The sequence below is a fragment of the Hemibagrus wyckioides genome, linkage group LG23 (genome assembly GCF_019097595.1).
Source record: "Hemibagrus wyckioides isolate EC202008001 linkage group LG23, SWU_Hwy_1.0, whole genome shotgun sequence".
NCBI lineage: Eukaryota > Metazoa > Chordata > Actinopteri > Siluriformes > Bagridae > Hemibagrus > Hemibagrus wyckioides.
In genome coordinates this window covers 4,193,912-4,220,985 of record NC_080732.1, presented here as the reverse complement: position 1 = coordinate 4,220,985, position 27,074 = coordinate 4,193,912, and the positions used below count along the sequence as shown (strand labels likewise).

General features: G+C 39.5%; 1 protein-coding gene and 1 long non-coding RNA gene across 3 annotated transcripts in view; both read left to right on the top strand.

Moving 5' to 3' along the window:
* lg23h8orf34 (linkage group 23 C8orf34 homolog) overlaps positions 1–15,428 on the top strand; it is a 92,453-nt gene extending 77,025 nt beyond the window's left edge. Inside the window, exons 12-15 of one of the 2 annotated variants that reach the window (XM_058376724.1) lie at positions 4,403–4,815; positions 8,639–8,735; positions 13,573–13,620; positions 14,315–15,428. In XM_058376724.1, coding sequence (XP_058232707.1) covers positions 4,403–4,815; positions 8,639–8,735; positions 13,573–13,620; positions 14,315–14,322 — 566 coding nt within the window. In that variant the 3' untranslated portion in view covers positions 14,323–15,428. The other variant, XM_058376723.1, reaches the window with a different exon arrangement.
* A 6,821-nt stretch (positions 15,429–22,249) lies between these two features.
* LOC131344427 (uncharacterized) lies at positions 22,250–24,603 on the top strand. Its single transcript, XR_009203317.1, has 3 exons — positions 22,250–22,394; positions 23,929–24,108; positions 24,212–24,603. It is a non-coding gene; the product is annotated as an uncharacterized LOC131344427 (long non-coding RNA).
* The last annotated feature ends 2,471 nt before the right edge of the window (positions 24,604–27,074 follow it).

Below are 27,074 nucleotides of genomic sequence, written 5' to 3'. Positions count from 1 at the left end.
GGTGTGCTCCCTCAGTCCAAAGACATGAGCTGTAGGCTGATGGGCATCTCTGAATTGTCCATAGTGTGGGAATGAATGTGTGTGTGTGTGTGTGTGTGTGTGTGCTTTCTGATTGGTTGGCATCCTGTCCAGGATGTTCCCCACCTGAGCCCCCTTTTATATGTGGTAGCTTAGTGGTTAAGGTGTTGGACCACTGATCAGAAGGTTGTGAAGGTTTGAATCCCAGATCCACCAAGCTGCCTCTTCTGGGCCCCTGAGCAAGGCCCTTAACACTCAGATGTATAAAATGATATAAAAATTATGGATAAGGTGTCTGCCAAGTGCCGTAAAGATTCCGAGATCTAAATATGCATAATTAAGGAATTTCCAGGTTCCCTTCGACCCTGTGTAGTATAAGTGGTACAGAATATGGACTCATGCACAAAATGGATGTATCTACATACCTACAAATCAACTCAGTAATAGAATTTGCACAATGTTTATTTTTCCTAAATAGTATATGGTCTCTTTCATGTCTGAAATTCCTTAACTATGCATAGTTAGTCGGAATCTTACGTTTACATTACATTTTCTTTTCTGGTATTTGGCAGACTCCCTTATCCAGAGCAATTTACAGTTGATCTCATTTTATACAACTGAGCATGAAAGGGTTAAGGGCCTTGCTCAGGGGCCCAGCAGTGGCAGCTTGATGGATCAGAGATTTAGACTTCAACCTTCTGATCAGTAGGCCAACGTTCTTAACCACTGAGCTACCACATCCGCATCTTTAATGGAACACTCAAAAAAAGGAAGCTTTCAGGTCTCTCAGTATCACGAGAAGCTGCGTTTGTCTTATTGTTGATATTCTTTTATAACATGTCAAAAAAAAAAAGAAACTCGATGAGACAAAGGCCGCATTTAATGTCACAACATCCCTTCAAACAGAAGTTTATCAAACGTGACTTCAGTAGGGACTGTAACCAATAATACACTGAGTTCTGACAAACACATGAATCTAAATTCATCACAAACCAGGAAATCTCCTCAAAACATAAATGAACCTGGAATCATTTTGATCGTTTATATTTTTACAGCCATGTTTCCTGTGCTTGAAGTCTGGACAGCATGCAGAACACGCATATGTGAGCCATACTTGTAATCTCATAATTATGTTATGAACACGATCGCTTTTGGCCCCGATAGAAGGAGCGATGGTTTACTAACCCAGTATCGCACTTGAAACGTCCGCGTCATGCATGTGTGCTGGCCAGGAATTCTCAACCCGAGTCCTATTTTGGAGAAGGAAAATCCTAGTATCGCTAATCACATAAAAGCATAGTGAGAGCAGCCCAGATGTTCTTTCTGAGAAATGGGAGGAGATCGACGGCACAAACAACAACATCTGAACACCTACCAAAGCCAATGAGTATATTTCTGAAGAGCTGTGGCTCTGTTAAGTGTGTTTTGAACGCTGTCAGAGGAAGCGGCCTCTCTCACGAATTTACACAGCCTGTAAATACTCCTACCCGCCGCTATTAAAAACACTCCGGGGCAAACAGCAGGAAACGATGCTCTCACGCTGCTGACTAAATATGTCAGGGATTAGACGGCAGCCGCATGCGTGTATCACCACATGCATAAGTGGATGTGGGCGAGCGAAAGAGTGTTCACTTTTAAACAGCTTGTACATTCATTCATCTCTCTCTGTTCATTCAGTTTTTATGACCACAGCTCTGTCGAGATCGTGAAGCTTGAGGCAGAAGGTGTTTTCGTGTTTTTCTTTTTTCTTTTTCTTTTTTTCTTACTTATTTTACCGGCACACTGGCGCTGAAATTGACTTACGGGACGTTTTTAATCAGTATAAATAAACAAATTATTTTCTGGCCGCGAGTCTGATATAAAATGAGTCACGACTCTGTTGGCTTTCAGTGTTAGACGTGTGTTTTTCCCTCTGTTGGAAAACCTTACACATAATTTTACTGGTTGAAGATAAACACCTTCAAATTTTAGAGGTTTATGAGCAAGCACTTGGAGAAATGGGGTTGATAATCATCTTTTACTCTGAAGATAGAAACATTTGTGTGGAGAAAATATGTGTTTTTGGAACTTTTCTAGGAATATATCACGCCTAGTAGACTAGGGAAAAACAGAAATACTTATAAAATACTACAAAGTCCAGAGTGTCTACTTTTATATGAGCTTCATTTTAACCACCACTGTGGAGTGAGACATGACATAGACATTCAATTGTCAACATAAACAGGTGTAACCCCGTGGGTTCTACTTGATACCGCTCCAAGCAGGTCTCTAGCATGGGAGGTGGGCGCTCTAACAAGGAGGCTAAAGACTGCAGCCTCTAGCATCAGTCACTAGTTCACCTCTTGAGATCAGGGGAGTGAAGTTTGCCTGCACAGCACCTACCGCCACCCTCTGTTACACTCACACCCCTGAACCTCACTCCCATCCGGCTCATGGCACCAGTGTAACCCCCACAGGTTCTACTTGCTACTACTCCAAGCAGGTCTCAAACCCAGGTCTCCAGCATGGGAGGTGGGCTCTCTAACAAGGAGGCTAATGGCTGCAGGCTCTAGCTTCAGTCGCTAGTTCACCTCTTGAGATCAGGGGAGTGAAGTTTGCCTGCACAGCACCTACCGCCACCCTCTGTTACACTCACACCCCTGAACCTCACTCCCATCCGGCTCATGGCACCAGTGTGACCCCCACAGGTTCTACTTGCTACTACTCCAAGCAGGTCTCAAACCCAGGTCTCCAGCATGGGAGGTGGGCTCTCTAACAAGGAGGCTAATGGCTGCAGGCTCTAGCTTCAGTCGCTAGTTTGCCTCTTGAGATCAGGGGAGTGAGGTTTACCTGCACAGCACCTACCGCTGGCCTCCGTTACACAGGCACAAATAGCACACAGGCACAAATAGCACAAATAACCGGATAAAAAGTATGCTGTTGTATGTTTAGTAAACAAAAACATTTATTAAAAAGTGTTGTTATAACAGGAAACCTTTATGTTGACATGCGGCTCTGGAAACTTATCACACAATCCGGTTGTTGATTATTTTTCCAATAAGAGCACACCATTTTGCATTTAATTACTTAATTGATTTCTCTACATGTAATGTGAGTTATTTATTAATTTTTATATTCATCTGTCTGGCAGATCAGCTGGTTAGAATTGTTTTGAACACTTTTTTTTTTTTTTTACAATTATTATTTTTTTCAAGTAACCCAAGATACCAGTCTTTAAAGCTCCAGGGTTTTATCCTGCTCATACTCACCTGTTTTAACTCATCAGATCATTATTAAGCCCTTTAGAACCTGACTCTTGGGTTTAAATCACATAAAATAGCTTGTTTGAAGCGTTCCCTGCAGGACTACGCTTGGGTTTTGGCAGATTAACCTTCGTCTTCAGTTCAGCACTTAACACCGTTCCACAGATCCTGGCGATCTCTTTTAAATTATTTTTCATATCTCAGTTATTACCAATAACAACACAGCGCTTCAGCTTCCTGCTATGCTTGGATGGGATTGGGGATTTTTTTTTTCAGTTCTCAGGTCAGAATGACCCGATTGCAACCCAAAAATCTCAAGCAAGCAATTTCACAGATTTTTTTATTACTTTAGGGGGAAAAAACAACTGAATATGTATCCCACATGGAGCCTGTGTTTGGCAAATTTTCCCTATTTTAAAGTCTATAAATTCCATATTTTTATATTTTGAAAGATCCAACAACACGATTTCCAAGTTTTTTTTTTATTCAAGCCCTTGTTCTAAATCGAGGGAAGATGTTGGAGGTAGCTCTAAAGGGCAAAAAATATGATGAGATGATAGAAGTGATATTACTTTGATTGATGCAGGCAATAAAACATAACAATGGTGTGCAGTTACAGCCTAATAGACTGATATGATGTGTTCCAGTATCCTGTTACCTGATTGTTTTCTCAGAACATCATGCCTGTTTTATGTTTTATTACATTTAAACCACAGAAATTGTCTAGGTTTCTTCCGTTACTATAGAAACGATCATGTATTTGAATATGCATTAATATAAACTTGTGATTTGTTTTAGAGACAAAAGTTGTAACAGATCTGTTGTTAGGAACATCTTTTAACCAATCAAATTTGCCACATTCTCCGGCGCTGTTGGATCTATATATATATATATATATATATATATATATATATATATATATATATATATATATATATATATATATATATATATATATATATATATATATATACATATAGAATAAAGAGGAACATCTTTTTTAACAGAATGACTCTTTGGCACTAATTTTAAGCTCTGTGTATTCTTCATTTTGTCCTAAGGCTCTACAAACGATTGTTATCGCTTAAAAAGCTGTGTTCATTTATTCCATTATACAGCTAATCCGCTTTTATTCCCTCCAGAGGTGGAGAAGGACTTGGCCAAGCTGGCTGAACAAGGGAAACTCAGCAGGAGTCCCATCAGCCCCCACAGCAGCCTGCTGCTTCCCGTGAACCCGCACATTTCCAACTCGCTGCCCATGCCAGGCTTCAGCTCCAAGCCCGGCTCGCCAAGCAAAACTCCCATGCTGCCGCTCATCACCAGCCGGACTCCCAGCAATCCCTGCAGCCGAGCCCAGACCCCCAGCAGGCCCCTGACCCCCAACAGCCTCATGATGCGCTCTCTACCCACAGCTAGCCACGGAAACACAGATCGCATGTACAGGCGCTCAAGGAGCAGACCGGTTACCCCGACCGGGCAAATAACACGACCTCTACTGACCCCACCAGGTCTCAGCAGCACGGACAGCTTCAGTCTGCGCAGCACACTGTCTGAGGTGAGCTACGTCACAGGTATGGGCGTGAGTGCAGCGTCTTTTCAGTTTAAAAAAAAGAAGACGTCTAAACAAGACACGAAAAGACACAGGAAGTAAACCTGAAGCCAAAATCTAGAGGATTAGTAATAGCAAAGACTGTACTGTTTATTAAGTGCTACATACACTATATTGCCAAAAGTATTCACTCACGTGCCTTGACTCGCATATGAAATTAAGTGACATCCCATTCCTAATCCATAGGGTTCAATATGACGTCGGTCCACCCTTTACAGCTATAACAGCTTCAACTCTTCTGGGAAGGCTGTCCACAAGGTTTAGGAGTGTGTTTATGGGAATTTTTGACCATTCTTCCAGAAGCGCATTTGTGAGGTCACACACTGATGTTGGACGAGAAGGCCTGGCTCTCAGTCTCCGCTCTAATTCATCCCAAAGGTGTTCTATCGGGTTGAGGTCAGGAGTCTGTGCAGGCCAGTCAAGTTCATCCACACCAGACTCTGTCATCCATGTCTTTATGGACCTTGCTTTGTGCACTGGTGCACAGTCATGTTGGAAGAGGAAGGGGCCAGCTCCAAACAAACACAAAGTTGGGAGCATGGAATTGTCCAAAATGTCTTGGTATGCTGAAGCATTCAGAGTTCCTTTCACTGGAACTAAGGGGCCGAGCCCAGCTCCTGAAAAACAACCCCACACCATAATCCCCCCTCCACCAAACTTTACACTTGGCACAATGCAGTCAGACAAGTACCGTTCTCCTGGCAACCGCCAAACCCAGACTCGTCCATCAGATTGCCAGATGGAGAAGCGCGATTCGTCACTCCAGAGAACGCGTCTCCACTACTCTAGAGTCCAGTGGCAGCGTGCTTTACACCACTGCATCCGACGCTTTGCATTGCACTTGGTGATGTATGGCTTGGATGCAGCTGCTCGGCCATGGAAACCCATTCCATGAAGCTCTCTGCGCACTGTTCTTGAGCTAATCTGAAGGCCACATGATGTTTGGAGGTCTGTAGCGATCGACTCTGCAGAAAGTTGGTGACCTCTTCGCACTATGCGCCTCAGCATCCGCTGACCCCGCTCCGTCAGTTTACGTGGCCTACCACTTCGTGGCTGAGTTGCTGTCGTTCCCAAACACTTCCACGTTCTTATAATACAGCTGACAGTTGACTGTGGAATATTTAGGAGCGAGGAAATTTCACGACTGGATTTGTTGCACAGGTGGCATCCTATCACAGTTCCACGCTGGAATTCACTGAGCTCCTGAGAGCGACCCATTCTTTCACAAATGTTTGTAAAAACAGTCTGCATGCCTAGGTGCTTGATTTTATACACCTGTGGCCATGGAAGTGATTGGAACACCTGATTCTGATTATTTGGATGGGTGAGTGAATACTTTTGGCAATATAGTGTATATATAAAGATATGGGGTATTTTTAAGATTTTAGGAAGCTAAGATCCTTTAACTGCCCAAAAACTTACTGAGGAACCGTGTTTCTAGATGTTTGGATAAAAAATTGCTTAGTCATGCTAAGGTTCTTTATATTTCTCTCTCTCTCTGTCTCTCACTCACTAACTCAATTTTAGCTGCTATATTTTAGGGAACATTTTTTACAGGTTTGGCTTCTGTTACACTACAATTTATGTGTATTTAAGTATAATAAACTAAACCGAGACCTAGAAATCCCAAGCTAGCCTATTAGCAGTAGAGTTATGAGCACACTAGCCAGGGCTACTATGTGCTTTCGTTGATTAGCAGCAAGCATCGCAATAATAATCCTTCCTCGAATTGTAAATGAACAAAAACAAACCAGAAGCGATGATTTATTTGCAAATTGTACGAAGGAGCATTTTCAGAAGAGATTAAAGAAAAGGAAAAAGTATTTGTGTCCTGCTAGAACTCTCGAGTAAATGTCCACAGAATTTAAGGTTTTTGTAGGCCATTTTTGAATTGGAATGACTCCGAATGAAACAGATACTAATGTGTTTAGTCAGCCAGCAGTTGTAGCTGGATTTCTGGAAGAGATTTGCGTCAGTCTCAGACATATCAGCGTTAAATCATTCTCGGGATAAAGCGGCGCAGCAGTGGTTCGAGCTTCAGTAAAACTTGACCTATCTGAGATAAGCTGCGTATATGGACTTGTTTTCTCATCTCCCTGTATTTCATTCGTAGTATTTTTCACAACCACCATCACAGGAGCGCCGTAAAACCCGAAGCCCTTTATAAGGCACTATATTCGTCACTAGCGGCAGTTTACAGTTTCAGCGTAGCTCCTTAACAGATCCTACGCGTCATACTTCAGTGATGTTATGAGAAACATCAGGTCACTCTTTGATTCAAGCCACCTGGCGTGCTGCTGAAGTGGAAACAGTTCTTCAGCAGCGAGCCGCTCAGATCGGATGTGCAGGAACACGCGGGACGGAGGACGATTTGTCTTCTTTTTTTCACTTTCCTGTGTGTAATTTAGGCCTGAAATGTTGCAGAGATGCATGACTGCATCCTCTGCCTGGTAGGCCTTGGACCACCGTCACCTTCTAGCACTGAAAGACGAGAAGGCATAAAAGTGCACAGAAGGGAACGCAGGGCAATTTATTTATTAGACCGTGGCCCTGAGGATTCGACTCCGAGGTGCACTTTAACTCGAAGAAAAATAAAAACATCTGTAGAAGTAATGGCTCTGACATGCACGCGTGCCAGCTCCTCTTCCTTTCTGCTTTGAGTTTGCCGTATAGATGAAGATCTCAGCCTAATGTGAAGATTGGTCTTTTCCGTATGCTAATGCAGCAGCACTGCTAGACTCATTCGATGTGGGAGCAAATAAAGTGCTGAGCATTTTTAGGGCTTTATAAAATCTATTAAACAAATGATTTGAGGTTTTCCTTAAGCACTAAGATTACAGGACATACAATACATCCAGTTACAGTATTTCTTATTTCCTGTTTGTCCTTTAACTACATATATCTTATGTTTTTCCAAATATTTAGATATAAAGTTCAAAAAAGTGATTTCCTGTTATGGGAAATAAATCAACAAATATATTTTCTTCTAACGACACGTCTTAAAATGTTTACAAATGCCTACTTTATTTATTTATTTGTTTATTTATTTGTTTATTTATTTATTTATCTAAAGAATATTAATAATTTAATGGATATGTTATATTTTATAATAATTTGTTATCCGTTTACAGTTACATTTAATGTTTATGTGGAACATCCAGCAAACAAGTTAATCAGCCAAAAATAAAAATAAATAAATGAATAAATAAATAAATAATATTTAATAATAAAATATAAATAAACAAACAAACAAATAAATAAATAAATAAATAATATTTAATAATAAAATATAAATAAATAAACAAACAAACAAACAAACAAACAAATAAATAAATAAATAAGAAAAAATAAAATGAAAAACATCTTGTCTTGTTACCTAGTTCAGACTTGATAAAAAATTGTGTGCCAGCTTTACATCTGTTACAAATCTCTGACACTGGAAACTCCTTCCAAAGATATAAACAGAAATAAACGTCTCCTCACAGAAAACTCATCAATCATTTCCTATATACTGCATACATGTTTGTTTGTTTTTTTAAATAAATATATAGTGTCAGTCATCAAGTATAATAAGCAGTAATACTGATACGGTCAGAGCTGCTGCTGTTAAGGAAAAGTAATCCACACATTCTGAAATAAGCATAGAGTAATCCTTTGCCCCGCCCATGAACGTAGGTCAGCATCATTTTTAACTTTATCATGAGTGGAATTTTCACTCCTGTGTGATATGTGTGTGTGTGTGTGTGTGTGTGTGTGTGTGTGTGTGTAGGATGAGTTTTACCGGCAGCTGCAGGCCGTCAGACAGCCTTGGCTCATCCCCAGTGACACGGAGAGTGACTGTATGGAGCGTCCAGAGCAGGACAAGTGTGAGTATATTAAAGCGTTCCAACACATTTACATTTACACCAACATTTACTCGCTTTACTACGCTTACTACAGCTGCTGTAGTGCTATCTGTTTGTCTCTCTCTCTCTCTCTCTCTCTCTCTCTCTCTCTCTCTTTCTTTCTAGTATACAATCCTTGAAACAGAGTTCCTTCCAAACACTGATACAATGTTCACAACTGTACAAAGAACAGGAGTAGCTTTGGTACTAGGCAAATAATAATAAGTAAGTAATAAGTAATTGGGCAAAATCTGACCACGGCGTCCTAAAAAACAGCAAAACATATGACTATCATTCAGACGATTCTTGTGTACTGTAGTGACATGTCAACACCATAAACCATCTCTCAGGGTAAGAAGTAGATATACACCAAGACTCTTCTCTGTTCTGGCACAGAGGTGGTGGAATGAACTTCCCCTAGATGTCCGAACAGCTGAGTCACTGACCGTCTTCAAACGTCAAATGAAGACCAACATCTTCCTGAAACACTTAAAGCTCTTATTTTCCTTGTTTGTTTTATGTGTTGTTGTAAAAACTTCCTTCCAACACTGATATGTTCCTCCCAACACAGTTTTTAGGCTGATGGTAAGTCTGTCTTAAGTCTTAATCCACCTCTATACCATTATTATGAAGCAATAGATACTAATTAACCATTAAATAGCAAAGTAAAAAAGAAATTAGGCTACAGTATTTCACATCTCACAAGGAACGGTCAATTTAATTACAGTCCGCCTTTGTCCGCATTTGTAAGGATGTCTGCGACCAAATCGATTTCTTCTCCTCTGTCAGCCATTGTGAGTTAAAATATATATATATATATATATATTAGTTTGTGTGGTTCGCTGCCTCTGACTTCTCCAATTATCCAATCAAAGGATGGGAAATTGCTGACGTAATCGTACGCCTGCCAGATGGCCCCAGTGACGCCAACTCGAAATCTGATTGGTTAAGGTAACAATTTGATTGGCACTTATTTTAAGCTACAGGCGCCTGCACTATTAATTCTGAAGGCAGATTTCTTTCACCCTGGCAACACATGATGTCAGCCACTGGCTGAAATATGATTGGATAAATACTCTTATCATAAATATACACTACTGGAAGCAGCGCAACTGAGAGAAAAGCTATGAAATGTAAAGAATAGACTATTGGGAATAATTTAATACACATTCATGGAAAAATATATTAAATATATTAAAATGCAAGTCAGTGATTCAGATCACTGCTGTTTAGGCCAGCAGAGAAGGCCTTGCTGACCCTGACGGTCTGCCACTGATTGATAGAGACTTTTTAATGTCGCTTTGCATAAGAGCATCTGCCAAATGGCAGAAGTGTAAATGTAATGCTAGGATCACCTAAAAGCAAGCCTACGAACATGGCCGCCACTGACTATAACGTCCCTCTCATTTTCATGTTCAAGCTCTGATTACTGATCCCACACATCACACACTACTGTATATAAACTGATGCTTGGTAATGTGGTAGCTTAGTGGTTAAGGTGTTGCGCTACTGATCAGAAGGTTGTGAGTCTGAATCCCAGATCCATCAAGCTGCTTCTTTTGGGCTTCTGAGCAAGGCCCTTAATTGCTCAATTGTATAAAATGAGGTAAAATGTATGTCGCTCTGGATAAGGGCGTCTGCCAAATTCCAGAAATGTAAATGTCTCATTTTCTGGTTCCCAATTCCACTTCATTTTGTTTCTTAATCTCTGGAACCTCAGCTGTTGTCATCTCTACCTTTTCTGCACCTACAACTTGATACACAACGACTTACATTGTAGTAGCTTCCTCACCAACCTCTCTGTTTTTCTCATTTAATGAAAAAACAAAACATCTTGTCCTAAAGATTGTTGCAAAGCGCTGAAACTGGAGACTCCTTCCACACATGTTACACAAACACGTCTTTCTCTTTATTCCTATTTTGTTTATCAGCAGCCTTCGAATCTATGAAGCGTCTACGTTGACATTGCCAGTGTAAGCTGTTAATAAAGAAGATACCTTCACATAGTAATATAGAACGAAGACGTTATTATTACTAAACCTGCCATTTTAATAGAAATCGATTCCGAATCTAGAAGTAAGCAGTAAATCAGCACATCATCAGACAGAGAAAGATGTAGTTGTGTGGGTTCACATTAATATTGATAGCTCTCTTTGTCTCTCTGTCATGATATCTTTTTACAAAGAATAAGAGAGCGATCTGATTAATTAGCTCGAGCCCATATTATTCATCGCAATGCTTTTTTATAATCGGTAATTCAAGAGGGATATGTTAACGTTCACATTCTTCTGCAGTAATAGAGAGGACTGTCTGAGAGGAGCTGATGTATAACAGCCTGTGAGTTCCTTCAGTGTGCCAAGGTGTTTTAAAGCCCAGCTCTCTCGATATCGCTACCTTGTTTGGCTTGGAGGCTAAAACGCGGCAGACGCTTTGATTGTGTTTGTATTGTCTAGCGGATTATAGCTTAGGTTTCATTTTCAAAGGAAATACTGAAAGATTTAAGCGTGCACCAAGTCAGCAAAAGGATGGTTTTCTGCCCAAACTGTACCTCGGCGTCATTAATAAATACTGCCGGCCTCATTTTTCTCCGCCCGCATGGCACGGCCGGCACAGTGCGTCCTCCAGGAGCCGTTATTCTTTTAATGACATTAATGTTGTTTTAAATCAAAGTCCTGGCTCAGAAACGGTGCCTTAGAGCTCATGCATTACGTAAGAGTGTGTGTGTAATGTGTGTGTGTGTGTGTGTGTGTGTAGACGGCTGATTGCTTCTTAATCTTTATACGTATTTTATTATAATGGATTGCATAATGTGTTTGCTAAAGCAAATGCATTCAGTCAAATGGAAAGGTCAGCATTTTAGCTTAACCTGAGTGACGTGAATATCAGAGCAGATCTTTTTTGCCTGTTCTGAAACCTTCTCCGATTAACATCCAGCATAAAAACTCATCCATACTCGAAATTGGACAGTTATCAGGACAGAGCTTCGGCCAGTTTATAATAGAAATCACAGGGCAGGAAGAAGTGAGGTGGAACGAAACACTACAATCAAATAAAGATGTAATTGTATCTGAGCGCTGCTCCGGAGGAATGCTGGAATTTCTTTTGCCAGAATCAAACCTCCCAGGCCTTTACAATAAAGCGTAGGTTCCTGTATAATAATGTAATTAAAGCAGTGTATTTAAAGGCACGAGTCGAATGTGAGTCACGAGCCAGAAAGCCACCGTCACTGCCAACCTCCAGACATGTCCGTGTGATGCCTGGCATTGCTGAAAGACGTGCTCATTGAGTTGATCAGCAGGGGTTCACTTACCCCTCCTTTCCTGTCTGCACTTCCATGCCAGTGGTTGTTTCTGAGTCTGTTCCAAGCCCATGGTACGGACGTGAAGAGAGCGGGCAGTGCTCATAACCATTTCCTGTTATTCCAGAGACTTCCAGACCGGGCTAACTGCTAACCCTGAAAGATGAAAGACAGCCTTTGGTCTTTCTCTGTCCTTTATTGTGGCCCACGTGTTTGACCTAATCCCTAAATGTTAGCTGATGAACAACCTGCTGTGGGCTGAAATGTGTGTTACATAACATGTGCAACGCACTGAAACATCAACCACAATACAAATATTGGTTAAGTCTCCCTGAAGGTAGCCGGGATAACAGATTTCCTCATTAGCATAGCATTGTTTTGAAGTATACACAGGGTTTGATGCAAATCTAGACCCCCTGGAATCTTGCTACAGGATATTTATATCCATCCATCCATCCATCCTTCCATCCATCCTTCCATCCATCCATTCATCCATCCACATGTCCATCAATTAATTTATAGTGTAGGTACTTCTATGTATCCATCCATCCACCCACTTCTGTCTTTTTATGAACATATCTATCCAGTTTCATCAGTCTGTTCAACCAAACATATATCTAGCCATGCACATCATTGATTTAACCATCGATCCATCCATCCATCCATCGTGCATCCATCTATCCATCATCATTCTTTTCTTCATACATCCATATACACAACCATCAACCAATCTATGCATCAATCCACATCATTCTTTCATTTATTATTTAATCCATCCAGAGATCTGTCCATCCACCTCTTTTTGTCCATCCATCCATCCATCCATCTATCTTCCTATTCATTCGTCATTAATCCATTTATCCATCTATTTATCCATCCATTCATCCATCCATCTATCCTTCAGTTCATCATCCATCTGTGCTTTCAGCCATAAAGCAATCCATTTATGTATGCATTTATTAAAACATTTAAATTTCTTTCATCCATATAATTCATCCATTCAACCTCCAGCCTAAAGCTATCAATCTACGCATGGTCCAAATTCATGGCCTGCTCAGTATTATTCATATTCCCTATCTATCCTTTTATTCATCCATCCCTCCATCCATCCATCCATCTACCCATCCCTCCATCCATCCATCCATCCATCCACAGATCCCTCCATCCACTGATCCCTCCATTCATCCACGGATGCCTTCATGCATCCATTCATCCTACCCTCTATCCATCGTCCATCCATCCATCCATCCATCCATCCTTTCATCCATCATTTCTATATCCATTCTACCATCCGTCCACCTATTCATCCACCCATCCCCTATCCATCCATTCATCCATCCATCCATCCATCCCTATATCTATTCTACCATCCATCCATCCGTCTGTCCATCCATCCATCATTCCATTCATCTATCCATCCATCTGCCTATTAGATCATTCATCAGTTTTATTCTATTCTCTTCTACACATCTGCATATAATGGCTCTCAATTAAATCCTTCTCATTTTTGCTTGTTCTCAGGTAACCCTGGTGGAATGCGAGATGCCAGTAAACGATCAGTGTTTTCAGGTAAGCCTGCTAAACGCTTGACGAGTTGCTAAGCTACGAAGACGTGAAAGAATCACGACACAACGCCAGCATATGAAAACTGACAAGCCCATTAGGAGAATTTAATATTCCCCACACAGTCTGTCAGTGATCTCATCCCAGACAAATCTCTGCCGCTTCGCGTTTCCCTCCAAATTAGTCATGAATGACTCAGATGCCCTCCTCGCCTGCGTTTGTAGAGCTGCCTGTTATTACCACATCTTTATTAGGAGATATAGCGCGCCTGAACGAGTTGACGGCGCACCAGACTGCTGCTGAGGAAAGAGGCTGTTGGATGCCCATTTCCATTGACTCAGGCAGCTCCAGTGGCAAAGTAGTGAGGGAAGCGTCTGGCCGCTTCGTCTGCGGTCGTTCTTATGAGGGTGGAGGGAAGTGATGGGTGGTTTTTACGGAGGTTTCTCTACCGCGACCTCATCTAGATACACGCACAAACACACACACATCATAAAATGTCAGATTGGATGGCAATTCATGCAGCAGTTCATTTTTCCACTTTCATGTTTATCTTTGGCATGTTCCGATATTAATGGGTGTGTTTGTGGTCAGTACCATGCTCATTATTCTTATTAGCGGTTGTATTCGAATGAAGCCTATGTCCAAATAACTAATGACATTCTTTTTTTTCTTTTTCTTTTTTTTTTTTCACTTTTAACAGGCTTATAACGTATCAACGGCAGACAGAGACCCAATCATATTTATGCAATCCAAACGGGCATTTTGAACCTTGTGAATAAGCCAGAGAGACTTATTTTTTATAATTCCTATTTAGGATTGTCTACTTTTTTTCCACAGAGGTTAATATTTCTTAGAACCTGGCACATCTGTATGCTAAAGTACAAATACTTGAAAATTAGAGAATGTAGTATGTTGATGTTGAAGAATGCTGTCTATCTATCTGCTGTGTTTGGTTTGTTTGCCTTTTTTTGTTTGTCTGTTTTTTTTAGCATGCTTCCCATTTCTGAATTATGGGAAAATTCTTGACACATGGCCTTGCATTGAAGTTATGTATACGATTTTATGTGCCAGTGATAAAAAAAAAAGAAGGTATTTTTGATAACGGTTTTCAGTAAGGGAAATGGAGGCCGTGCTCGGTGGCGTTAGATAGATATGTGAATGTTAAAGCTTGGTAGAGAAGCACCCTTAAGCTGGGTTTACACTGTATGATTATCAGAGTTTTTGTCGTTGAGAAAAAAAAAACGTACACGGTGAAAGAATCCGGCGAAGTCGTTGCGGCACATTTAGCGCCGCTGCATCCGAAGACAGGTGGCGAAATGTTTGAGTAGAATCTTAGAAAGATGCCTAGAATCTTTTACGAAGAGCTCAATGGATAGCTACAAATACGTCAGTAGCAGCGTCGGATCGTAAACAAAACATGCTAATGGAAAAAAAAAACATCTTTATTACCTCAAGCTCACTTCGAAGACTGTTTTTCTGTTTTTCCGCTTAAGCCTGGATCGCTCGGCTCGGCTCGGCTCGGCTCAGCTCGTCCACGTATGCAGAACGTAGACGTTTTCCTTAATTGCAGGTCTATAGCTAGAGAAACTTCCTTTGAGATAGAAGATTCTTCTTGGCCAGCATCTCGTGACAGAATCGTACAGTGTAAAAGAGGCTTTTTCCTGTATCACTGCCCTGGATGACCAACCCAGCAAGCACTCTTTTACTTCCTACAATGAATGACAAACCTAACGTGTAGAAGATTTGTTATTTTGTACCAATGATGCACTAGGTATATAGCCTGCTACACCTTGTATGATGCAAATTAAACTGATTTATACGGTTCCTTGTCTTGTCCTGTCTTTTTTTTTATATGGAATTTATAATATTCACTATATTCAATTTCTTTTGTCACTTGGGGCATCTCAGAAAGATGAACAAACAAGCACTTGGGGCATCTCAGAGAGCAGAAATCATCATTTACTTTCAATATAAAAACATCCATCCATCCTGTATACCCACTTTATTCCTAATTAGGGTCATGGGGATCTGCTGGAGCCTATCCCAGCACACATTGGGCAAAAGGCAGGAGTATACCCTGGACAGGTCACCAGTCCATTACAGGGACACATATAGACAGACAACCACACACACAGGCAATTTAGAATTACCAATCAACCTAACGTACATGTTTTTGGGCTGTGGGAGGAAACCGGAGTACCCAGGGTAAGCCCATGCAGCCTGTTCAAACCCAGGATTTGAACCCAGGACCTTCTTGCTGTGAGGCAACAGTCTGCACCACTAAGCCACCATGCTGTCCCAAGATAGAAACATTTGTGGGGGGTTTTCAGAACTTTTTTTATCAATATATCACCCCTAGTAGGCTAGAGAAAAACAGAAATACTTAAAAACACTACTTGAGTGTCTACATTCATTTTGAGCTTCATTTGAAGCACCACTGTAGAGTAAGACGTGACAAAGGTAATTCAGTGTTGAACAAAATTCAATTTTTTTGGCCTCTGGGGAAAAAGAGTTTATTACAGTTGAACCTCGGCATACAAATACCCTCCCTTATGAATATTCACCTCAAGAATTAAAATTTTGCAAAGAATTTGCATTGGCATAGAAGCCGAAGTTGCATGTGCGTCCAGGAGCCGTTCAAAACTTGTTTGAAAGCCAAGCAAAGCCAACCAAAGTGAGTTTACCAATTTCTTTTAAGTCAGCAAAGCTGTTTCGAAGAGTCAACCCATGATACCAACGTTACCTTGTAAAGCTATGTGATTTTTCAGCTATTTTTTGTTGGTGGCGTGGGTGGCCGCTCCATCCATCCATGGATGCCTTCATGCATGCATCCATCCATCCATCCATCCATCCATCCTTTCATCTATTTTTAGCCCAAGCTTGGTGGCATGACTTCCTGTGAGGACCCTTGACATGGAATGCTTGGCTTGGGTCAGTTCTTTTTAAGCAGCCATACAGTTTATGCTTCGTATTGCTAATATTTTAGGTGGCTAGAACGGATTATCTGCATTTACATTATTTCTTATGGGAAAATTAATTTCACAATACAAATTTTCACCTTAAGAACTCGTCTCCAGAGCCAATTAAATTTGTTTTTTTATCTTTTCATGCTCTATGAAAAGGTGTTTGTTTCGTGGTCAAGCATCGACACAAAAGCTTAAAATTTAATACTATAAGTCTTGTGGAACATGGGAACATGTTCTCTGGAGTGATGGATTACTGTCTGGGAGTCTAATGGAGAACATTATCTACCAGAATGCACTGGTCTAACAGTAAGATAATGTTCTGCGGCTGTGTTTCAGGGTTTGGGCCTCTGAGTTCAGGTGAATGTTAATGCTAATGATACAGCATAGAAAGACATTTGTAGACAGTTGTATACTTCTACCTTTGTGTCTCGTCCCAGAAGAGGCTGTTAAAGCTTGTTATAGCTGGTAAAGTGTCAGGGAGCAGACCTGTATTAATGCCTGTGGTTTTGAAATGGGATGTCCAACAAGCTCATATAGGTGTGATGGTGTGGTGTATAAATAATTTATTATTATTATTATTATTGTTATTATTATTATTATTATTATTATTATTGTTGTTGTTGTTGTTGTTGTTGTTGTTGTTATTAGTTTTTATGTAATTATTTATTTTTATTATTTTGTCTATTTTTTATTTATTTTTTATTTTTTTGCTGTTTAATGTATCTCTTAAATTTATCATACTGTAAATAATGAAAACTCAGTGAAAAGATATTTAATGAATAATTAATGAATAATTTGTATTCATGATTCTACAGCCATATTTTAGAGCAATTATAGAGCACTGTTGTTTTTTCTTCCTTTAAAACATTTTTTAAGTCGTCACTGTCCACCTCACTTTGAATATACACATGAGTATATACACTGTATTGTCAAAGATTTTGGGACACCCGTCCAAACCATCAAATTCAGGTGTTGTTTTTCAAGGGTTGGACTCGGCCCCTTAGTTCCAGTGAAAGGAACTCTTAATGCTTCAGCTTCATACCAAGACATTTTGGATAATTTCATGCTCCCAACTTTGTTGGGGATGACCCCTTCCTGTTCCAACATGACTGCACACCAGTGTACAAAGCAAGGTCCATAAAGACATGGATAAGTCCTGACCTCAACCCAATAGAACACCTTTGGGATGAATTAGAGCAGAGACTGCGAGCCAGACCTTCTCGTCCAACATCAGTGCCTGACCTCACAAATGCGCTTCTAGAGAGGAATGGTCAATAAACACACTCTTAAACCTTGTGGAAAGCCTTCCCAGAGGAGTTGAAGCTGTTATAGCTGCAAAGGACAACTCTATATTACATTTATGTGCATGTATAGGCAGATGTCCCAAAACCTTTGGCAATACAGTGTATGTATATTCGTTTCTGTTTTAATTTCAGAATTCTAATATGGTCCTGTTTGTTTATAAGGGCATATTTATGTCCACTGTATCACATATTAACCTGGATGTTGCCCCAGGGGTGTGTAAACTTTTGCACCACCCATTTCTATATCAGTCGATCGTCTTTTACGTAACGATCCTAATTGATTGTTAAACCTAGTTTGTTTGCTGTGGCGAGACACTTTTCAGTGAAAACAGCTATAAACTGACATCACTTTGAACACTTCTAGTTGTTGCCATGGCAGCAGTGAAGTCAGAAAATAAAAAGGGAAAAAAAAGTCATTCTCTTCGCTCAGCACATTGGAAACACGCAGAATAAATTCCATCTCCGAATTTTGAAAAACGTGATCTTGATAAAATCCTTGATCATGCTTCACCTCTAAACTTGGTGCTGTTCCTAAATAGGCTGTAAATTTGTTTAATCTGTTTAAAACCGTTCAGTTCTGGGAAACATGAGAGTCCAGCTGTTTTGTTTCTGGGCAAGAATTTCAGTGGAAAAGATTTGTTCGTATCTGAACGGAATCCAAGTCACACTTGGTCTTTAACCCAGGCTCCACCACTGCTGACATATTTTACAACAATCACACATTCGTGTGACATTCACTGTATACTCTGGAAGTTTTACTCCTCTTTAGAGTCAGTTAAACCCCACGGTTTCTCCTTCAGCCTGACAGATGTTGTTTTCAGAGCTGACGCTATTGAGATTTCAGCAGCTCTTGTTTCATGCCTCAAGTTCTTCGAGTTGTAATGATCTTGGCTTTTCTTGGAAAGGTCACCACGGCCTTAAGTAAACGGAAATCAGCTGGATACACCTTCCTCTGTACACGATAAGATTTACCCAAACTGATTTTGAACTTCTAAACTTCTACCAGGAACCAATCCCTGCAGGATCTCCATCGTCTTCCTTTTTGATCGTTTGAGTAATTGCTCATAAATATAATATATTACAGTGGAACCTCCCTTATGAATTTTCGCCTTAAGAATTGAAATTTTGCCAAAAATTATCATTGGCTACAAAGCATCTCACTAGGTAACATGATTTTTGTTCCTGGGTAGTGAATGACATTTTCCCAATTACTCTTGATGGAAAATGATTTAAAAAAATAGCCATTAAGCCCCTTGAAGTTTGGGTTTGGGCTTTTAAGAGAACGAAAACCTCAAAATTAGCCCATTTTACTAAAAAAACTGCCTAAAACTAACCCAAAGTTTCATGGCTGAGATGTTTGGTTTTTTTTCACTTTATTTGGGTTTCAAAGAATGGGGAAATAACACTTATTTCCCAGGAACAAGAAAAAAGTAAAAATTTGTTACATAGTGTTTTCGGCATACGAGCTAACTGAACCATGTGTCGACTAAGTTGCCCTTCAAAACTTGTTTGCGTCGGTGGGAAGCCAAGCAAAGCGAGTTTATGAATTTTACAAAAAAAAAAAATTTCAGTCAGCGAAAGCTGTTTCAAAAGAGTCAACCCGCGATACCAACGTCGCCTTCGGCATGCGTTCAAAAGCTAGGTGATTTTTTTTTCTGGACAGATTGGTGGCGTGGGTGTGGTCTGTTCTATTTTTAGCCCAAGCTTGGTGGCATGACTTCCTGTGAGGACCCTTGACATGGAATGCTTGGCTTGGGTCAGTTCTTTGTAAGCAGCCATACAGTTTACACACGCTTCGTATTGCTAATATTTTTTGGGTGGCTGGAACGGATCATCTGCATTTACATTATTTCTTATGGGAAAATTTGTTTCGCAATACAGATTTTCGCCTCCAGAACCAATTAAATTCGTATGCCGAGGTTCCACTGTATAACCGGGGTGTGTGTAAATGACCTCATGACAGATCGACATACAGCAGCTTGGTGCTCGTTTTTGAGGGCAGACCCATTAATTCCGACAGGAGCGTGAGATCACCAGGCCGGTGCCAGCATCCTACCATGCTGGCTCTCTCCAAACCCTAACACAGCTTTTAAGCAGGATGTGGGTTTTGAGAAGCCTCAGCGTGTCTACTTTTCCGAAAACAGGGTCATGAAAAATGGCTGTGATTGAACGATTATCAGTCTCCTGTGTCAAAAAAAAAAGACGGCAATTTTATTAAGTGTGGTATTCGTACCATCTCAGTCAGGTATTTCCCCCAGAATGTTTAGACTGGTGTTAGAAATGACGGATATGGTTCGGGGGTTAGGAGAACATACCTCACTTTGGATCGCCGTTATTAGTCGTAACTGTTTGCATATGTGCCATTCTAACAAGTCACTGATTTACTGCTTCCCTTTGCCTGACTCTGAAGCATCATGTTCCTGTTTTAAGCGAACAGAACCGAGCTAGATGTTATTTTCAGTTCATCTCCATGGAAGTTAATACTTTTATTGCCTTCTTCTGAATGACTTTGGCTTTGATTGCGAGTAAAAATCGAGTATAATGGGGGATAGTTCTAGATTTATCCAAAGCAACACTCAGCGTATTTGATTTGATTTAAAAATTGTTTCCTCTGCAGAGGAGGTCAAAGCACCAAGACGAAATAAACGGGCAGAAGTATAGCTGCAAAATCTTTTTTGAAGTTAATGTGGAAACGTAGAAACTCGTTACGTTTTTTTAAAGAAAGAAATGCAGATGTTTTCTTTCAACTTGAAGAATGTCTGTAGGTGGATTAGCTTGTTCTAAATTGCCCCTAGGTGTAAATGATGCTCTATGACGAGATCCATGGAGTATTCTTACCTCGAAAATATTCCCAGGGTTGCCTTCCCAGGATGAAGCAGTTACTGAAGAGGAGTGATGGAATGCAATCATATAAGAAACATTTACAAAAGAAGAAGCCTTTATAATCGCCACACATACATTACAGCACCGTGGCATTCTTTTCAGAGCACAGGGGCAGCTATGATGCGGCACCCCTGGAAAAGAGACAGTTAAGGGCCTTGCTCAGTTGCCGAACTGTGGCAGCTTGGCAGTGCTGGATCTTCAACCCTGACCAGAAGAAGAAGCCTTTATTATCAGCCACACATATTACAGCAGAATTTTTTCTTTGCGTATCCCAGCTGAGGTCAGAGGGACAGCTAAGATAGAGCACTGCTGGAGCAGGATCTAAGGGCCTTGCTCAAAATGCCCAACAGAAGCAGCTTGGCAGTGCTGGACCCTTGAACCCTGCCCTCCTCTCAACCTTTGGACCTTATGTAAAGTAAAGTATTTCAAATTCATACTTCTGCTTTTATTAGTCTCCAAAATGATTTTAATGCTGATTATCTCTTCCAAATGCCTCCACAGTATGTCCTCTGTTTACTGCTCTCTCCCTCTCTCTCTCTCTCTCTCTCTCTCTTTTGTGCTTTCTCTCTCTCTCTTGCTCTCTCTCTCTCTCTCTCTCTTGCTTTCTCTCTCTTGCGTTCCCTCTCGCTCTCTCTCTCTCTCTCTCTCTCTCTCTCTCTCTCTCTCTTTTTGTTGGTCTGTCTCTTTCTTTTTCTCTTTGTTTGTCTGTCTGTCTCTCTCTCTCTCTCTATTTCTCTCTTTCTCTTATTCTTTCTCTTTCTCTCTGTCTCCCTCTCTCTCTCAATCTCTCTCTCTCTCTCTCTCTCTCTCTCTCTCTCTCTCTCTGCCGTAAACTTAAGAGGAATCCTTTCAAAGACCACAGGCCACCCACACCCAAGATCAGCGCACAGACGTGAAGCACCATATTTGTGGTCAGCTGACTTGCCTGGCCTCTGTATTTATTGCTGAAATCTGTCGTGTTAATCCAGACATAATGCACGTATAAATCTACGAGTTATGCTTTGAAGACGTGCACGTGACCTGCTGGCCTCGTTCTGCTCCATGAAGCCAGTGTGCGCTGTAACGCCCAGCTCTTCGGGGTCAAACCCAGCTCTTATGATGGTGTGGGGAAAGATCGATTTCACCTGCTTCATGAAACGCCCTTTGAGCTGAGGCCTTTTGGACTTGGCTGAATGCTTGGAGAACGCAGCAAAACTTCCAAGCAGATGTTTCGAACCATGCAATGTGAATCGGAAACCAAAGTCTGGCCTCTGAACGTTTTTTTGGATAAATTCTCAATTCTAGTACTGTTCTCATTTCCCATCAAACCTGGCTGAAGAAAATGATGAATTCTGGGATGGCTGCAGATGTGTCGCTTGTCTGGGTAACGTGAAGTACTGAGCAGACGGCAAGGTTTGATCCTGAGTTCAACCCACAGCATGTGTAAACATCCGAAAACAGCATGTAGAATCGGAGAAGTTTGTCAACAAACAGAGCACAGGAACCAGCTGGGGATCTGCCATCAGTTCAGCCCCGATGTTCTGTTCACTACATGCTTCTTCAAGGGCTCTTTTCTTTAGGAAAAGTTATAGTTTATAGTCTTTTCTGCTGTAAGATTCTACACAGACCAAGCAAAGGACATCCTCTGGTAAGGATTTCAGATATTTTTTAACTGCCCCACTGTTACTTCCTCTATATTTTCCACTCAGACCATTCAGGTTTTAAATATAAGGGAAAAAAATGATATAATAATAAATGCTAATATAATAATATGAATAATTTATATATAAATATAAATATATATTTAAAATATATATTTAAAATATAAATTTTATATATACATATATGTATATATATATATATATATATATATATATATATATATATATATATATATATATATATATATATATATAGAACATTTTTATTAATTTAATTCCTAGACTAGGCTTGAGACCAAATCCTGAAATCTTGCTTTCTTATTTATTTATTATTTTAGTTGTTTTTTTGTGTGGGAAAGCATTCCTTGCCAAATCAAAGCCACATTCAATGTCTCAGTCCTGAATCGCTGAGTGATAAGTGTGTTTACAGTATAAGTGATTACAGGATTTATTAACTTATTCCTCAGTAACTGCTCGGTCAGGGTCACGGTGGTTTTAATTCGGCGTCTAGAATGTTTCGATTTTGAGAAATAGAACCAGCGACATTTGTTTTGAAAAATGTGTTTCTAATTTTTTGTTTAACAGTCAAACATGCAAACGTTCATATTTAATTAGAAATAAACAAACAAACAAATGAATTATTTCTTCTGCTACTACTACTACTAATAAAAAAAAATAATAATAATAGTAATAATAAAAACAGCTTTTTTGCTTAGGCCACACCCACTTTTGGGTTCGAATCTGAATACACATACAGATATGAGATAGATAGATAGATAGATAGATAGATAGATAGATAGATAGATAGATAGATAGATAGATAGATAGATAGACAGACAGACAGACAGACAGGTGGATGGATGGAGGGACAGACGGACAGATAGATAGACAGACAGCCAGGTAGATAGATAGATAGATAGATAGATAGATAGATAGATAGATAGATAGATAGATAGATAGATAGATAGATAGACAGACAGACAGACAGGTGGATGGATGGAGGGACAGACGGACAGATAGATAGACAGACAGCCAGGTAGATAGATAGATAGATAGATAGATAGATAGATAGATAGATAGATAGATAGATAGATAGATAGATAGATAGATAGATAGATAGACGGACAAACAGGCAGATAGTCACCTATAACTGCTCCACTTGTAAAGACTTCACAAAGGTTCACCTCGACCTGCTGAGAGAGTTTTATGACTTTCTTAGTGGAAGGTTTAGATAATATTGAGCCTAGCCTGATTTAGTGTGGATTTAGGATGGATTTCTAAACCGCATGCTATTTCTTCTTCTAACTCTAAAGGAGTGAATTTCATAAAACCTGAGCTTATTAGGAAAGTTGAATTCTAACTAGTTGCATTTTTCTCTGCTTAATGAGAACAGACATCATGCTACAAAAAAAAAAAGTCTTCTTAAATGTACAGAATATAGACGCCGCTGCAGGACATCTTGTACTTGTAAAGATACACACTCTGTCGTAGTTTACTAAAGCATCGTGTGGTTTTGCACAGAGCCATACACTTCTACTGGGGCTAGAGGAGGATCTGTCATGTTTACTTCCATCACTGCTAATAACATTTCTGTCAAGAATTCTGCTGAATCCTACCTGATCAACACTGCACATCTCTCCAGCTTGTAATCTCACTGAGAAAATAGAGCAAACACGCCTCGGCTGTATTGCTGTGGGGTCTGTAAGTCAGCCTTAATGATCTTATTAAATTGCATCATTCATCATGCAAATATCCCACCATTTGAATTCATGTTGAACTAATTACTAAGTGACTTTGCCTACAGCTCTACACAGACGAAACAGGATGTTTACATGGGCGCTTGGAGTTAAAAACACAATCATCTCCTTCCAGAACATCATTATGTAGACTTTATTCAAACAAAACTGTTACATTATTGAAAGAAAAACATTTTATGGACAGAAAATATTATCTGGCATTTTGGAAACGTGGAAAATGTTTGCTGCGTCTAATAGATTCATTCCAGACTCTTATCTTTTTTAATAATATTGGCTCATCAGTGGCCCAGATGGAAGAATCTGTTCATTCATTCATCTTTAGCAAAAACCTATCCTGATCATTCTGAATCCAGAGGCTGATCTGAATGTTTTTTAGAACTCTAAACAGACAGAGGAACCTGAATTTCGGATCTGACTTGGGACTCTGAAGCTATGAGGCAGCAACGGAAACCTGTTTTTATTTCAGTTGAACTTTTTATAGATAGATAGATAGATCAGGCATAATATTATCACCACTGAGAGGTCAAGTGAATAACACTGATGATCTCCTCATCATGGCACCTGTTAGTGGGTGGGATATATTAAGCAGAAAGTCAGCATTTTATCCTCAAAGTTGATGTGTTAGAAGCAGGAAAAATGGACAAGCGTAAGGATTCGAGGGCCAAATTGTGGTGGCTAGACCACTGGATCAGAGCATCTCCAAAACTGCAGCTCTTGTGGGGTGTTCCTGGTCTGCAGTGGTCAGTATCTATCAAAAGTGGTCCAAGGAAGGAACAGTGGTGAACCGGCGACAGGGTCATGGGCGGCCAAGGCTCACTGATGAACATGTGGAAGTGAAGGCTGGCCCGTGTGATCCGATCCAACAGACGAGCTACTGTTGCTCAAACTGCTGAAGAAGAAGTTAATGCTGGCTCTGATAGAAAGGTGTCAGAATACACAGTGCAGGACGGGTCAGGGCTGCTTTAGCAGCAAAAGGGGGACCAACACAATATTAGGCAGGTGGTCATATTGTTATGCCTGACTGGTGTAGATAGATATTTACATTTGTGGACAGTCTTCTTTACTCGTAAAACCCCATTTTAGGTCCTTATTAAGCGCCGCATGGGATTTTGGGTAAGAGATAGAGTCTTGTGTGGCGCTTAGAGGGCGCTCGTGGGCACCGCTACGGCCTCGCACGCGCGCACAACTCACACACAGGACATTTCTATGCTAAGACCGCGCGCGCGCGCGACATCTTCTTACCGGCTCCCAACCCGGAAGTAGGAAATTTATGAGGCGCACTGAATGGTGTTAATGAATGTCTCGAAAATAGCCTCTTTCCACTAATTAACTCATCCCAAATTAACCCAGACGAAAGGAGAGAGAGGAAGAAATCAATAGCAAGCTCCAGTGAGGTCGATTTAATGAAAGAAGTTAAATATAGTTAGGTTTTTTTTTTTTATCTAGCTGTAGGGTAGAAACTCATCACACAGCTCTCATTAAACTCATTAAGACATTAATGGGCTTCAGACGTCTGTTTAAGCAGGTAAGTGATACAACACTAACTCAATTAGCCATTTTCTTTATTGCACAGTCAGCTTTAAAATCATTGCTGTTTCTAATGCTTAAATAAAGTCTTTTCTTTCTCCTAACCTCACATCACTGTTTCATATTAAACCTGCAAAAACAGCTGCCACCTTAACATAGCAACATTTTTCTTTAATTAATTCATGAATCTGTTTATTTATTTATCTATTTGTTTGTTTGTTTTGGTAATTTAATGTAGAAACTCATTTTTTTTAAAAAAATTAATGAATTAATTCTCATTCTAATCTATTTGTTTGTTTGTTTTTTGGTAATTTAATGTAGGAACTCATTTAAAAAAAAATCTATGTATTTATTTATTTGTCTATTTGTTTGTTTTTTGGTAATTTAACAAACTCCATTTAAAACAATTTTTTTATCTTTTTGTTTGCCTATTTATCTGTTTGTGTATCTATTTGTTTGGTTGTTTTTTTTTCTGGTAATTTAATGTAGAAACTCATTTAAAAAATAATCTGTACTTATTTATCTATCTATTTGTTTGGTTGTTTTTTGGTAATTTAACAGAAAAAAAATAATTAACTAATTCTAATCTCTTTCTATTTATCTATTTGTTTGGTTGTTTTTTCATAAATTTAATGTAGTATCTCATTTAAAAAAATTATCTATCTATTTTGTGGTCATTTAACAAACTTATTTTTAAAAAAAGAATTAATTTATTTATATATTTATCTATTTGTGTATCTGTTTGGCTGATTTTTGGTAATTTAATGTAGAAACTTATTTTTTTAAAAAAACAATGTCTATTTATTTATCTTTATTTATGTTTGTTTTTTTGTAATTTAATGTAGAAACTAATTTTTACATTTAATTCATTTTATTTGTCTATTTATCTGTCTATTTATCTGTTTATCTATTTCGTTTTTTTTTGGTATTTAAATGTAGAAACTCATTTAAAAAAAATCTATCCATTTATTTATTTATATATTTGTTTATTGGTAGTTTAGCATAACAAAAATTAATTAATGAATCAATCTATATTTATGGATTTTAGTTTCTGTAATCATGTAGATTATAGCAGCTCTAAACAAATTTTCAATCAACTTTAAAAAAAAAAAAAAAAAAAAAATATTTACGTTTACAGCTTTTGGCAGACACCCTTATCCAGAGTGACTTACATTTTTATCTCATTTTTATACAACTCAACAATTGAGGGTTTAGGGCCTTGCTCAAGGGCCCAGCAGTGGCAGCTTGATGGACCTGGGAGTCGAACTTAACCACTAAGATACCACTTCCCCCATAAATGAATGTGATTAAGTCAAACTCCTATTCTGAAGACTCTAAAGTGGTGGAAAACCTACTGACTCAATGACTGAATAAAGCGCAATA